Consider the following 16,945-nt stretch of genomic DNA (forward strand, 5'->3'; position numbering starts at 1 on the left):
GAGGGTGAACCTTCGCCCCAGTCTGAGTTGCTGAGTGCTCTGGAGCAGGTTTTCATCAAGGATCTCTGTACTTTGCTCCATTCATCTTTCCCTCGATCCTGACTAATCTCCCAGTCCCTGCTGCTAAAAAACATCCCCACAGCATGCTACCACCACCATGCTTCACCGTAGGGATGATGCCAGGTTTCCTCCAGATTTGACGCTTGGCATTCAGGCCAAAGAGTTCAATCTTCGTTTCATCAGACCAGAGAATCCTGTTTCTAATGGTCTGAGAGCCCATTAGGTGCCTTTCGGCAAACTCCAATTGGGCTGTCATGTGCCTTTTACTGAGGAGTGGCTTCCGTCTGGCTACCCTACCATAAAGGCCTGAATGGTGGAGTGCTGCAGAGATGGTTGTCCTTCTGGAAGGTTCTCCCAGCTCCACGGAGGAACTCTGGAGCTTTGTCACGGTGACCAACGGGTTCTTGGTCACCTCCCTGACCAAGGCCCTTCTCCCCCAATTCCTCAGTTTGGATGGGCTGCCAGCTCTTTGAAGAGTCTTGGTGGTTCCAAACTTCTTCCATTTAAGAATGATGGAGGCCACTGTGTTCTTGGGGACCTTCAATGCTGCAGACATTTGTTGGTACCCTTCCCCAGATCTGTTCCTCTACACAATCCTATCTCGGAGCTCTACGGACAATTCCTTCAACCTCATGGCTTGGTTTTTGCTCTGACATGCACTGTCAACTGTGGGACTTTGTATAGACAGGTGTGTGCCTTTCCAAATCATGTCCAATCAATTGAATTTACCACAGGTGGACTCCAATAAAATTGTAGAATCATCTCAATATTGACCAACGAAAACAGGATTCAACTGAGCTCAATTCTGAGTCTCACAGTTGTTGCTGTCACTCGTTATTGTAGCCTATGCTATTAAATAAATTGTAGTATCAATCAACAATGGACTCGGATGATAATATTTTGTGCCCCCAGGCGATTTGGAGTTGGATGACAACGCAAAGACCATCAATAACTTACAGAACTTGAGACTAAAGCATACACTATTAAGCCATGGAATGCCTTGATTGGCCTGTGAGTGGCCATGCCCTTGGCACACCTACAACTTGTTTATTCATCAAAGACCAACCATTTCACGCCACCGCCAGCTATTGCGCTCATAATAACGGCTGTGAAAATAGCAAAAATATTTCTGACACCCCTGGACCTAAAGCGCTGGCGTCGGCAGTTAGACTTACCATTGCATTAGGTTTGTTAAAATAGAGCTCACTGAACAAATAGGCACACTGCAAATTGAACACACACTGAACACACACACTGAACACACACGCAGTACCGGTAGTCAGATAATCAATGCGACAGCTCCTTAACTAGCAACCAAAACAGAGTGGACACCAGTCAATACAAACTAACAAAGAGACAGAACGGAGATATGGACAGAGGGCAAGCAGAGAGACAGACAGAGGATGAAAGAAAAGCATTAACCGTCCTGTTGTGTTCGTTTCCTGTTAATACATTCTGTGTTCCTGGTCCAAAATGACCGCTCCATTATAGCTGATTATAAATCCATAATAATACATATATTATCACCTAGAATTGTGTTAGATCTTTTTATCAACTGAAGTTCTTGTGAACGTGACACGTTTTGAACTTCTATTTGCTGTAGGCCTCATTGACCTGAACTCACACAACTCATTTTTAAGTTAAAAAAAGCATAATGTATGGATTATTTTGACTATAACAAATACTCAGATGAAACATATTGTGCTATTTATCACAGACTATGTTGTGTCAAAGTTTAACAAGGACATTTGTTTTGAAACCATTTCAAATAGTGGCAGGACTTTACCCGTGGGGGTTGCCATGGAAGCCAAGAAGGAGAGTGAGGTGTGTGTGTGCTCAAACACACATGCATGTGGGGGTCTGGGAGAGGAAGTGTGTCCATCTGATGAATGGGCATGTGCCTGAACTCAATTTTAAACACTAATTGTAGTCTCACCCATTCATTTCCAATGACGGGTGATTTTTGACCGGGAACACCACAGGTGTACAAAAGTTAAATAAAACACCCAAAATGTAATGAAAATCATCAAAATGTATTTTGTGTGTTCAGATGCCCTGTGTGGACAAAGTCATGGAACCTTATGACAATGAGATTAAATGAACTCCATTTTTTCAGAGAGAAAACTTGTACATCGGTCCAATTCGACCGGAACACAGCAGAAGGGTTAAATGAAAGAGAGAAGGACACAGTGACAGAATGATAAATATAGGGGGATAGAAAGAGAGAGAGAAAGCGTGGGCGAACCACAGAGGAAGAATGAACAAAAAGCAAATGTAAACGCAGACACACACAGTAAGACTGGTATATACCTCTGATGGAGGATCCTCCGTTGTCCCCAGGGATCCAGGCCAGGGTGATAGAAGAGGTGGAGGTGGTGGAGACAGTCAGACGGGGCTGGTCTGGAGGAACTACGGGGACAGACACACATGGTCACGGTACTAGGTCACAACTGGTTGACCAATAAAAAGAGGGTGATGACAGTGTGCTGGGGCTCACCTTGCACCAGCAGGTTGACAATGATGGTGTCAAAGCCCAGCGTGTTGGTGGCCGTGCACGTGTAGTACCCAGAATCCTCAGCTTTCACCGAGCGCAGGACCAGCGTGCCATTGGCCATGATGAGCCTCTGACCGTCCAGAGTTACCGGGATGGCTGTGTCCTCACTGAGAGAGAGAGAGAGGGAGGGAGGGAGGGAGGGAGGGAGGGAGGGAGGGAGGGGAGGGAGGGAGGGAGGGAGGGAGGGAGGAAGAGAGAGATAGAGAGAAAGAGAGACAGTACTTTAACCATTTGCTGTATATATACATGATGACATTTGAAATGTGTTTATTCTTTTGGAACTTCTGTGAGTGTAATGTTTATTGTTTATTTCACTTTTGTATAATATCTACTTCACTTGCTTTGGCAATGTTAACATATGTTTCCCATGCCAATAAAGCCCCTTGAATTGAATTGGAGAGAGAGAGAGAGAGAGAGAGAGAGAGAGAGAGAGAGAGAGAGAGAGAGAGAGAGAGAGAGAGAGAGAGGAACACTGATGTAAACACTGATTTAACACTGGTCCAGTGGATGGTGGAGTTGGGGTTCTAGAGATGGAGGTAGTCACGGTGGTAGTGTGTCGGGGTAGACTGACAGAGAGGAGGGACTGAGGAGGTTAGGGTCTCACCTGTCTTTGGTCCATTTGATGGTGGGGGTGGGTTCGCCCACTGAGCTGCAGGGTAGCCTCACCTCCTTCATCCAGGGAGTGGTCACTGTACCTCCGAACGATAGGATCTTAGCTGGGGCTGAGGGAGGGAGTGACACAAGTTGAGAAAGAGTTGCTTAGAGGTAATAGGTCTGTTTTTCAAATCTAGTCAACAGTATACTAATTAACTTGAATATTTGATGTATTTTCATGTAATCAAACAATGTACAACACAGGTCAGTACAGGTCAGTACAGGTTAAGCGTAAGGGAACAGGTTCAAACACATTTCAACGACGAAGGAACAAAAGGATTAGAAAAGAGAGCACATATCTGAACCAATGAATGTGACAACAGCAATGGCCTGTTTTCATTCACATGGAACCTGTTTGTATTTGGAGTCTCAGAGTGCAAAAGTCTCAGGCACACACACAAACCTCTCCCTCCCTCCCTCCCTCCCTCCCTCCCTCCCTCCCTCCCTCCCTCCCTCCCTCCCTCCCTCCCTCCCTCCCTCCCTCCCTCCCTCCCTCCCTCCCTCCCACTGTCTTTTGCACTCTTGACGTCTTAATGCTAGTGCCCTTGTGCTGTTGTGCTGTGGCTGAATGCAGTACTGAGTGGGCCGGCCTGGAGCATACAGCCTTTTACTGCTGCTTATCAGCTGGCACAGAGAGACGCCGTCACACATAGACACACACACACACAAGAGAAAGAGACAGAGCCAGTCGCAGGAAGAAAGGAGCGTGTACGTACCGAGAGTGCACTCTCTTACTCATTCTCTCTCCCTCTCTCCCTCTCTTCAATCCAAAGGCTATTGATTATACTGCCCTCTTCATTTGCTCAGCCCAGTCTGCCCCTCTACTGCTCTGTGTATTAACCAGGCCTCCCTCCCCTCCCTCCCCTCCCTCCCCCATCCAGGGCAGGTTAGCTCATCTGAACAGTGCCCTGTAGGTCTTCATATCCTCATTAAGAACACTGGCCTCTGTCAAACAGCACCGCTCCCTATCAATCAGGAGAGGATGGACAGAAATGACAAGAAAGAGGAGTGAGAGGGGAGAGAGTAAAAGTGGGAGAGAGACAGAGAGAGAGAGAGAGAGAGAGAGAGAGAGAGAGAGGGGAGATGGAGGGAGAGAGAAATAGGAGCGATAAATACAGAGAGGAGAAGGAGAGAGAGAGAGAAAAAAGGAAGGGAAGAGGGAAGAGAGAAAATAAGAGAACGAACACAGAGTGAGAGCGGGAGAGCCAGGGAAACATCCGTGATAGAGTGATGGACGGAGGGGGAACAAAAAGCCATGAGGTTAACCAAACCCCGTAACCCCCTTAACGCTATCCCCGTGCCCCCTTCCCTTCCTCCCGATTCCCCTGTGGAGGACTCACCCTTCCCAGCAGGCTCCACAGTGACCTTGTCGCTGATGTTCCCCCGTCCGGCGGTGGTGACGGCGGCGGCCCAGATGAGGTACTGCTGTCCGCGGTTCAGGTGGGTGACCCGGTAGAACAGCAGCTCGGGGTTGGCCTCGTACTCACTGGGGGCCTGGGGGAGAAAACATCACACCGTCCACTCCAGCGCTGATCTAGAATCTGTTTTTAACTTTAAGATCCTAATCAATAAAATTATATGGACAGATCCTAGATCAGCGCTCCTACTCTGAGATGTCCTACTCTGAGATGGATACAGGCCCTCGGCTCCACACGCTATGAGAACAATGGTGGACAATAATATAATTAGCTATGCTACATGCTACGTTACATTCTTTTTCTGCAATCAAAATGCCACAGTGTGTATAGAGTGTAGAGTTGATGGGGAGGAGGGATGGGGGACGGATGGGTGAGTGAAGAGAGCATGGGGGGCACAAAGACCCCCTCTGGAAAAGAGAGAGAGAGAGAGCGTAAAGGAAGTAAAGAGGAGACCATGGGGAGTGCAGACGGTTAGACGAGTGTGAGGGAGGGAGACAACGGAGGACAGAACAATCAGTCAGCCCGAGATATCATTAACAATCAGACAGTCTAATGAGGGCTATCTTCTGCAGGCAGCAGCAGAGGAGAGCACAAGGACTCTCTCTCACACACACACACACACAAAGGCAGACACACACAGACGCACGCACACACACACACACAGTCATACACACATGCACACACACAGAGGCAGACTATTACATACATAAGCAGATACACACAAGCATGCACACACGCACGCACGCACGCCCGCACGCACGCACGCCCCCCCCCCCCCCCCCCACACACACACACACACGCACCACACACACACACACACACACACACACACACACACACACACACACACACACCACACACACACACACACACTGGCAAATATGACCTGGGGATGGATGCCAGGGCTCTGTGTAATTGTAGTGTGTTTAAGACGGCCGTGTGTCTGCTGTCTAGACACATCCTCATCACTGTCCAGACACACACTCTGCGCCCCTTGCCCATCATACACCCCCCAGGTGCCCCAGCACCCAAGAAGTGCCCCCCCCCCCTCCCCTCCCCACACCAAATTAGTCTGTGGCCCTCCAGCTGTCCAGCCTGTCACTGTGCTGCTCATCTTTACACAGACTAGAGAGAGAGAGAAAGAGAGAGAGAGAGCATATCTCCATATTCATACAGTATCACAGTATGTTGTTGTGCAAAACGGTTTATTCTGGGCACATTTATTCACGTATTCATGTTGTTTTTCACTGTTTCTCAACTGAACGCAGCCCTGTAGGGATCTTTTGGGGTGGCTGGGTTCATCAAAGCTTTCTTCTCTTCCCTCTGTTCCCGCTCTTTCTCCCTTCCCTCCCCTCTCCTTGTCTTCCCTGCCTCCCTTCTCTCCTTCCCTCTATCTCTCCATGTTCCTTTTCTCCCATCCCTCTCTCCATCTCCCCATTGTCTGTTCTCTCGCTCTCTCTTGTTCCTCTCTTTCCTTACCCTTCTTTCCCTTTCTGTCTTTCAGGCTTTCTTTCTGGAGGGCGAAGGACGGATGGATGGTGGGAGGGGAGGAGCGTCAGAGTGTGTGATGGTGTAACGGATATTAAACTATTCCTCCGGCGTGGAGATGGCGCTGATCCGGGGAGCGATAGAGGGAGATAATGAAAAGAGGAACAAAAGTACTCCCCGCGCGGCGTCCGACCCAACCTCCCCTCATCCCTCGCTCCAGTCGCACTCATTTACATAGTAATCATCCCTCCCACTGCGCGGGGGCCAGGAGAGAGAGAGAGAGAGAGAGAGGGAGGGAGAGAGAGAGAAAAGAACAGAGGGAGAGAGGGATTTGTGAATGAGGGAATGAGAGGAGTAGGGTAAGCATGTGTATGTCTGAATGGGGTACATTCATTTGGTGTAAAGGATCACATAATAGCTGTGTGTGTTCGGTTACGTGTGTGCGTATGTCTGTGTGAATCTGCTGGAAGAGGTGTTTTATGCATGTATTTCAGGACTTGCAGTATAGCTAGAAAAGAGAGAGTGAGAGAGAGAGAGAGAGAGCGCGTGAGTGTGAGTGTGTTTGCTGTCAGCTTGTTTCCTGCCCTCGTTGATGAACAGATGAGGTTGTTCTGCCAACGTGATGAGACGCAGATATGCAGATGAAGCAGAAGGGTGAGCTTACGCGCTCACACACTGCGGTATGAGGAGAGCTCATTTCACACACATCCTGCTGATACTGCAGCACCAAACCACCCGCATGCAGCACATTAACGCACGCACACACACACACACACACACACACACCACACACACACACACACACACACACACACACACACACACACACACACACACACACACACACACACACACACACACTCACAGACAGACACAAACACATTCAGAGGAGACTGTATTATAATCCATGCCAAGGGACCCTCCAAGTGAGTGAGATGGACAAAATTCGTTGACTTCATCCAACCCCTCTCCCAACTCACCGGTTGGCCTGATCCGGGGCTGGAGCAGTAGATGGTGTACTTGCGGATGATTCCATTGGGCTTGTGCGGGGGTAGCCAGGAAACCACCACACTGCTGGTGGATGAGGGCACAGCTTTGATGCCAGCCGGGGGGCCAGGGTCTGAGTCACAGAGAGAGAAGGAGAGAGAGATCGTTACAGAGAGGATAGGACATGAGGAGAAGGATTGTGTCATATGGACATCGTCATAAAGAACAATATTGTAACTGCTTGCTCCTTCAAGGTGTGAAGTAGAATATTCAGCTTATTGTAAAACAATATAGAATGTTAGCTAAACATTCCTAATATTGAGTTGCACCCCCTTTTGCGCTCAGAACAGCCTCGATTTATCAGGGCATGGACTCTACAAGGTGTCGAAAGTGTTCCACTAGGATGCTGGCCCATGTTGACTCCAATGCTTCCCACAGTTGTGTCAAATTGGCTGGATGTCCTTTGGGTGGTGGACCATTCTTGATACACACGGGAAACTGTTGAGCGTGAAAAACTCAGCAGTATTGCAGTTCTTGACACACTCAAACTGGTGCGCCTGGCACCTACTACCATACACCCTTCAAAGGCACTTCAATCTTTTGTCTTGCCCATTCACCGTCTGAAATGGCACACATACAAAATCCATGTCTCAATTGTCTCAAGGCTTGAAAATCCTTCTTTAACCTGTCTCCTGATCTTCATCTACACTGACTGAAGTGGATTTATCAAGTGACATCAATAAGGGACCATAGCTTTCACCTGAATTCACCCGGTCAGGCTGTCATGGAAAGAGCAGGTCTTAGGGAAGTGTTAAAGTGAACAGGCTGTTTGCAGCTTTGCTGGTCTCAGCCTGTAATTTTAAGAGGCTCAGAAGACTAAGAGAGGAGAGGAGACAGGAGAGAGAGAGAGAGAGAGAGAGAGAGAGAGAGAGAGAGAGAGAGAGAGAGAGAGAGAGATGGTGAGAGCGGTGTGGGTGATACAAACATACACTACCATTTAAAAGTTTGGGGTCACTTCGATTACACGCACAAAATGGCCAGAAACAAAAAACTTTCTTCCGAAACTCGTTAGTCTATTCTTGTTCTGAGAAATGAAGGCTATTCCATGCGAGAAATTGCTAAGAAACTGAAGATCTCGTACAACGCTGTGTACTACTCCCTTCACAGAACAGCACAAACTGGCACTAACCGATGCACAACTGAGCAAGAGGACAAGTACATTAGAGTGTCTAGTTTGAGAAACAGACGCCTCACAAGTCCTCAACTGGCAGCTTCATTAACCTGTGGGGTCTAGGGGGCAGTATTTTCACGGCTGGATAAAAAAACGTACCCGATTTAATCTGGTTACTAATCCTACCCAGTAACTAGAATATGCATATACTTATTATATATGGATAGAAAACTCCCTAAAGTTTCTAAAACTGTTTGACTGGTGTCTGTGAGTATAACAGAACTCATTTGGCAGGCAAAACCCTGAGACATTTTCTGACAGGAAGTGGATACCTGATGTGTTGATTTACCTTTAAGCCTATGCCATTGAAACACACAGGGGCTGATTAATGTTTTGGCACTTCCTATTGCTTCCACTAGATGTCACCAGCCTTTACAAAGTGTTTTGAATCTTCTACTATGAGATCTGACCGAACAAGAGCCTTGGAACGGTGATGGCCGATTAGACTCTGGCGCGCGAGGTCATGTTGGGTACCCTCGTTCCAAAACGTTTTAAAAGAGAATGCATTCGTCCACCTTGAATATTATTCATGTTCTGGTTAAAAAAGGCCCTAATGATTTATGCTATACAACGTTTGACATGTTTGAACGAACGTAAATATATTTTTTCCCCTCGTTCATGAAGTGAAGTCCGGCGGGCTTAGATCATGTGCTAACAACACAGAACTTTTTGGACATAAATGATGAGCTTTTTTGAACAAAACTACATTCGTTATGGACCTGGGATTCCTGGAAGTGACATCTGATGAAGAGAATCAAAGGTAATGGATTATTTACATAGTATTTTCGATTTTAGATCTCTCCAACATGGCCCTTTGTCTGTATCGCAAAGCGTATTTTTCTGGGCGCAGTGCTCAGATTATTGCAAAGTGTGATTTCCCAGTAAGGTTATTTTTAAATCTGGCAAGTCGATTGCGTTCAAGAGATGTAAATCTATAATTCTTTAAATGACAATATAATATTTTACCAATGTTTTCTAATTTTAATTATTTAAGTTCTGGTGCTGACTTGACTGCCGGTTATTGAAGGGAAACGATTTCCTGAACATCAACGCCATAGTAAAACGCGGTTTTTGGATATAAATATGAACTTGATAGAACTGAAAATGCATGCATTGTCTAACATAATGTCCTAGGAGTGTCATCTGATGGAGATTGTAAAAGGTTAGTGCATCATTTTAGCTGGTTTTATGGTTTTGGTGACGCCTGTCTTTGAATTGACAAAACATTACACACAGCTATTGTCAATGTACTCTCCTAACATAATCTAACTTTATGCTTTCGCCGTAAAACCTTTTTGAAATCGGACAACGTGGTTAGATTAAGAAGATGTTTATCTTTCAAAGGGTGTAAGATAGTTGTATGTTTGAAAAATTTGAATTTTGACATTTATTTGGTTTCAAATTTGCCGCTCTTGAAATGCACCTGCTGTTGATAGGGTGCACCACGGGTGGCACGCTAGCGTCCCACATAGCCCCAAGAGGTTAAATAGTACCTTCAAAACACCAGTCTCAACGTCAACAGTGAAGAGGCGGTGAAGAGGAGATCTAGGACACAGCGTTGTACGAGATCTTCAGTTTCTTGGCAATTTCTCACATGGAATAGCCTTCATTTCTCAGAACAAGAATAGACTGACGAGTTTCAGAAGAAAGTTATTTGTTTCTGGCCATTTTGAGCCTGTAATGGAACCCACAAATGCTGATGCTCCAGATACTCAACTAGTCTAAAGAAGGCCAGTTTTATTGCTTCTTTAATCAGACAGCAGTTTTCAGCTGTGCTAACATAATTGCAAAAGGGTTTTCTAATGATCAATTATCCTTTTAAAATGATAAACTTGGATTAGCTAACACAACCTGCCATTGGAACACAGGAGTGATGGTTGCTGATAATGGGCCTCTGTGCGCCCATGTAGATATTCCATTAAAAGAAAATCTGCCGTTTCCAGCTACAATAGTCATTTACAACATTAACAATGTCTACACTGTATTTCGGATTAATTTGATGTTATTTTAATGGACTAAAAAGTAGCTTTTCTTTCAAAAACAAGGACATTTCTATGTGACCACAAACTTTTGAAGGGTAGCGTATATATATTTTTAGATTTTTGTATTTAACATTTATTTAACTAGACAAGTCAGTTAAGAACAAATTCTTATTTACAATGACGGCCTACCCCAGTCAAACTCTAACCCGGACGAAGCTGGGCCAATTGTCCCTATGGGACTCCCAATAACATCCGGTTGTGATACAGCCAGGAATCAAACCAGGGTCTGTAGTGACGCCTCTAGCACTGAGATGCAGTGCCTTAGACCGCTGCGCCACTCGGGAGTCCAATGTTTAGTCCAATCTCTTGTCTTGAGCGGAAAGCTACTGGTGTTGTTGTGTTTTTGACTAGTGGACTATCCTGATAGATCAATACATGTAGACAGAGAGGAAGAGACCCACTGCGTAGCTTTGGAATAAGGACACATATGTACACACACTTGGATGTGTGCGTGTGCGTGAGAGAGGCTGAGACAGTGTGCGTGTGTTGTGTTGTGTGCGTGTGTATGAGAGAGAGACAGAGAGAGAGAGAAGGAGGCGTTTGCACAATTCCACTCCAATCACTACTCCATGTGTTGAAGACAGACCCAGGGGCAGAGAGAAGGAGAGCGGGACGAATACAATGAAAGAGAGGGAGAAAAGAGAGAATTCTCTTGGACGTATGTGGAGAGGGTGCCCCTGGACACACTGTCAACCGACATCAGACGAGGAGGAACACTCAGTTGGCCCACACACACACACACACACACACACACACACACACACACACACACACACACACACACACACACACACACGTTACAAACACACAAATAGAAACACGCAGACACAAACACCAACGCTCGCACAATCGCACAGACACAAACACACACACAAACGCACAGACAGAAACACACACACAAACACGAAGGCAGTCTGAAGAACACATACACAGACAGTCACAGAGAGAAAGAAGAGGGTAAGAGAAAGATAGAGAGCGGAGAGAGAGAGGAATGGAAGAAAGGCCTCCTCTGAAATAAGACTTCCGAGAATCTCTCCTCTCTTCAGTCCCTCCTTCCACCCCTGTTTTGCCCCAGGGAGAGGGGTGGACGTAATCCACAGCCCACCATTGTAAGCACAAAATGTATTCTCTCTAAACCACAAATAATTAATCTCTCTCCTTGTGCTGGGTGCTGAGCTGGTCACACACACACACACACACATAGACACGTAGATGCAGATACACACACACACAGCCTTGGACCGCCAAACACACACCCTTTGGCTTAGTTCTCATTAGTGTTGGTAATGGCACATCATCATTAATCAGCAACCTCAGCCTCCTAAACCTGACATCCATCCATCCATCCATCCACCCCTCACATCCCATAAACGAACACCAGCCCTGCCCCCTGCCATCCACCCATCCCCCTCACACCTCACACACTAACCCTGGCTCCCACACCTTGTCTAGCATTAGGCCATACCCTCAACACATGTGCATACATGCCTCTGTGTGTACAGTGCATTCGGAAAGTATTCAGACCCCTTGACCTTTTCCACATTTTGTGACAATACAGCCTTATTCTAAAATTGATTAAATCGTTTTTTTTCCCTCATCAATCTACACACAGTACTCCAAAATGACAGTTTTTAATGTATATATATATATATATATATATATATATATATATATATATATATATATATATATGCATAAAACGTAAATATTACATTTACATAAGTATTCAGACCCTTTGCTCAGTACTTTGTTAAAGCACCTTTGGCAGCGATTACAGCCTTGTCTTCTTGGGTATGCTACAAGCTTGGAACACCTGTATTTGGGGCGTTTCTCCCATTCTTCTCTGCAGATCCTCTCAAGCTCTGTCAGGTTGGATGGGGAGCGTCGCTGCACAGCTATTTTCAGGTCTCTCCAGAGATGTTCGATCGGGTTCAAGTCCAGGCTCTGGCTGGGCCACTTAAGGACATTCAGAGACTTGTCCCGAAGCCACTCCTGCGTTGTCTTGGCTGTGTGCTTAGGGCCGTTGTCTTGTTGGAAGGTGAACCTTCGCCCTAGTCTGAGGTCCTGAGCGCTCTGGAGCAGGTTTTCATCAAAGATCTCTCTGTACTTTGCTCTGTTCCTCTTTGCCTCGAACCTATCCCTCCCAGTCCCCTGCTGCTGAAAAACATCCCCACAGCATGATGCTGCCACCACCATGCTTCACCGTAGGGATGATGCCATGTTTCCTCCAGATGTAACACTTGGCATTCAGGCCAAAGAGTTCAATCTTGGTTTCATCAGACCAGAGAATGTTGTTTCTCATGGCCTGAGTCCTTTAGGTGCCTTTTTGGCAAATTCCAAGCGGGCTCTATTTGCATTTTACTGAGGAGTGGCTTCCGTCTGGCCACTCTACCATAAAGTCCTGAATGGTGGAGAGCTGCAGAGCTAATTGTCTTTCTGGATGGTTCTCCCATCTCCACAGAGGAACTTTGGAGCTCTGTCAGAGTGACCATCTGGTTCTTGGTCACCTCCCTGACCAAGGCCCTTCTCCCCCGATTGCTCAGTTTGGCCGGGCGGCCAGCTCTAGGAAGAGTCTTGGTGGTTCCAAACTTCTTCCACTTTAGAATGATGGAGGCCACTGTGTTTTTGGGTACATTCAATGCTGAAGACATTTTTTGGTATCCTTCCCCAGATCTGTGCCTCGACACAATCCTGTCTCGGAGCTCTATGGACAATTCCTTCAACCTCAAGGCTTGGTTTTTGCTCTGACATGCACTGTCAACTGTGAGACCTTATATAAACAGGTGTGTGCCATTCCAAATCATGTCCAATCAATTGAATTTACCACAGGTGGACTCCAATCTAGTTGTAGAAACATCTGGAGGAAGATCAATGGAAACAGGATGCTCCTGAGCTCAATTTCGAGTCTCATAGCAAAGGGTCTGAATACTTATGTAAATAAAGTATTTCAATTTTTAATACATTTGCAAACATTTCTAAAAACCTGTTTTCGCTTTGTCATTATTGAATCAACAAAATGTGGGAAAAGTCAAGAGGTCTGAATACTTTCCGAATGCACTGTATGTTGGTGTGTGTGTGTGTACTCACGGTCCTCGCGGGTCTGGATGTACAGCACATTGCTCCTGACCCCGTCCCCAGCCTGTGTGTAGGCCAGCACCTGCACACTGTAATTAGTAAACTTCTCCAGCCCTCTCAGCTCCACCTGCTCACGAGATGTCGTGATGTTCTGCATCTCTCCCCATTCTGACAAAGACAGAGGGAGCGGGATGGAGGGAGGGAGAGAGAGAGGGAGGGAGAGAGAGAGAGGGAGTGGGATGGAGGGAGGGAGAGAGAGAGAGAGGGAGAGAGAAAGACAGAGGGAGCGGGATGGAGGGAGGGAGAGAGAGAGGGAGAGAGAGAGGGAGTGGGAGTGGGATGGAGGGAGGGAGAGAGAGAGAGAGGGAGAGAGAAAGACAGAGGGAGCGGGATGGAGGGAGGGAGAGAGAGAGGGAGGGAGAGAGAGAGAGACAGAGGGAGTGGGATGGAGGGAGGGAGAGAGGGAGGGAGAGAGAGAGAGACAGAGGGAGTGGGATGGAGGGAGGGAGAGAGAGAGAGAGGGAGAGAGACAGAGGGAGCGGGATGGTGGGAGGGAGAGAGAGAGGGAGAGAGGGAGAGGGAGAGAGAGAGGGAAAGAGGGAAAGAGGGTAACAGAATGAAAAGTGTATAGGGTTAGACAAAAGGACAAGGGAAAGAACAGAGGAAGAGCAAGAAGGAGTTGGAAAATGGGGAAAGGATATGATCAGTCCTCATGACTAGTTTCCCAAACAGAACCACAAGCACACCAACACATACACAAAGATACAGACGGATAACTGGACACAGCACACGGCCCTGATACAGTATCGCTGCATGTGGAGTTGCTTTGAGTTGGTTCAGGTTAGTAGTATGATTAGCTAGTTTAGGGTTTCGTTGGCATTTGCTTGGAAAATATGTAGTAGGACTGGCAGGCTGGTGGTTGGGGTTGGTTTTAGGGATTCACAAAATAGCAAATGTTTTATTTTACCAGAAAATAATATTTTTTACAAGGAAGACCAGTCAATAAGGTCTGGCACATAAACCAGCGTAGGTATCAGTAGGGGTCAGAGGTCAGGGCTGAGGGTTGAAAGGGTAAAGGTCAAACCCTGAGGTCGACTCATGGTGGAGGGGTCAGAGGTCAGATGCGAAAGGCGCAGCAGTGATAGTTACTCTGCGTGTGGCCCTGTGCCCGTTCGTGCGGGAGAGGGTACGTCGGGCCCCCACAGCACCCACCTCCGTCGGGGAAGAGGGACCAGAAGACCACACGGTAACCCTTCAGCACGCCGTGCAGTGTCAGACGCGGGGGCTCCGCCCACGTGATTACCGCCTCGTCTGATGTCACCGAGATGGCCCGCACGTTTTGGGGCGGCTGGCTGGGCACTAGAAAAGGGAGGGGGGGGGAGAGATTATTATCAGGACCCATCAAAATACTACATGTCAAACACAACAGCTAGGGACAATTTCCCAGGACATAGATTTAGCCTAGTCCTGGACTTAAAAGCAAGCTTAATGAAGAATCACAAATTACAGCGCTTTTTAGATAGGACTAGGCTTAATCTGTGTCTAGGAAGACTCCCCCTGAAGTTTATTAAGATCCTTAAACACCAACTAGTAAACCAAGATATGTAAAAACACAACTCAAACCCCAGATGAGCCTAAATATCTAACCTGACATCAGATGTGAGGCAAGACTCTAAATAAATAAATGTCCTCTCTGATGTGAAGATGTTGGCGTAAAAAGGTTCCTCTGTCTCACTTCTCCCAGGTGCCCCTTCTATCTATCAGCTGCCCTTGGCTCACTGACCAATGGGCTTTCACTGGGTGAATAACACCACCATTGAGGATGAACAGATCTGGACTTGTGAGAGAAAAAGAGGAACAGGATGGGTGGATGAAGGCTGACTGAATGGAAAGAGAGAGAGAGAGGGAGAGGGAGAGAAATGAAAGAGGGAGAGTTGGCCTGCAACGATAGGGAAGCTGCAGCTGGTGTGGGGAGAGAGGGAGTTGCGGAGGAGGAAATGGGGTAGGAAGGGAGAGAGGGAGGGAGAGTGGAGAAGAGAAATGAGAGGTTTGTGTTATTCGGTCTGAGGGTCCATCTCCGCTCACAACCCCCAGTGGACTGAACTCCAACAGCCATGAAGACGTTAATGTTCCAGACCTGACACAATCATAACCTACTCCTTACCCTTCACTACGTTCCAGACCTGACACAATCATAACCTACTCCTTACCCTTCACTACGTCCCAGACCTGACACAATCATAACCTACTCCTTACCCTTCACTACGTCCCAGACCTGACACAATCATAACCTACTCCTTACCCTTCACTACGTCCCAGACCTGACACAATCATAACCTACTCCTTACCCTTCACTACGTCCCAGACCTGACACAATCATAACCTACTCCTTACCCTTCACTACGTCCCAGACCTGACACAATCATAACCTACTCCTTACCCTTCACTACGTCCCAGACCTGACACAATCATAACCTACTCCTTACCCTTCACTACGTCCCAGACCTGACACAATCATAACCTACTCCTTACCCTTCACTACGTCCCAGACCTGACACAATCATAACCTACTCCTTACCCTTCACTACGTCCCAGACCTGACACAATCATAACCTACTCCTTACCCTTCACTACGTCCCAGACCTGACACAATCATAACCTACTCCTTACCCTTCACTATGTCCCAGACCTGACACAATCATAACCTACTCCCGTGTAGCTCAGTTGGTAGAGCATGGTGTTTGCAACGCCAGGGTTGTGGGTTCGATTCCCACGGGGGACCAGTAAGGAGAAAAAAATGTATGAAATGTATGCATTCACTACTGTAAGTCGCTCTGGATAAGAGCGTCTGCTAAATGACTAAAATGTAAAAAATGTAAAAATGTACTCCTTACCCTTCACTACGTCCCAGACCTGACACAATCATAACCTACTCCTTACCCTTCACTACGTCCCAGACCTGACACAATCGCAACCTACTACTATCCATTCACCTTGAATACAATACACACAAAGGGGAAAGAGGAGAGAGGGCTTGGGGGGGGATACGAGAGACAGGGAGGTGAGAGAAAAAGTGGGAGAGGAATAGAGTAGAAACAGGAAAACACAGGAACAGACAAGAAGGGAGGAGAGAGTGGAGTGAAAGAGTGGGTGGGAGAGAGAAATGTGAGGCAGCTTTCGAGGGAGTCGAGGCAGAGAGACAAATGAAAGGTGTCTTTTGGGCGAGAGAGAGAGAGAGGGGAAGAGGAGAGCAGGGTACGCGGGCATAGGAGGAGAGGGAGCGAGGGAAGGGAAAAAGATGAAAAGAGGGAGCAGGGAGACAATGCGATCAGCTGTGGATAATTACGGCAGGAAGCAACAAGAAAGAGAGAGACAAGCTAATTTGAATTATTTGTAGTATGCTTGTTGTTATCACTATTATCATAATGACCATCAA

At 47.0% G+C, this 16,945-nt stretch overlaps 1 protein-coding gene across 1 annotated transcript in view; it reads right to left on the reverse strand.

Annotated features, from left to right (window-relative positions):
• Nucleotides 1-16,945, reverse strand: part of LOC106612398 (cell adhesion molecule DSCAML1) — a 148,167-nt gene that overhangs the window by 13,628 nt on the left and 117,594 nt on the right. The window contains 7 exon segments of the mRNA XM_045724385.2: nt 2,371-2,469; nt 2,558-2,721; nt 3,219-3,336; nt 4,609-4,762; nt 7,155-7,294; nt 13,522-13,677; nt 14,722-14,868. Coding sequence (XP_045580341.2) covers nt 2,371-2,469; nt 2,558-2,721; nt 3,219-3,336; nt 4,609-4,762; nt 7,155-7,294; nt 13,522-13,677; nt 14,722-14,868 — 978 coding nt within the window.

The sequence above is a fragment of the Salmo salar genome, chromosome 09 (genome assembly GCF_965601325.2).
Source record: "Salmo salar chromosome 09, fSalSal1, whole genome shotgun sequence".
NCBI classification, from domain to species: Eukaryota; Metazoa; Chordata; class Actinopteri; order Salmoniformes; family Salmonidae; genus Salmo; species Salmo salar.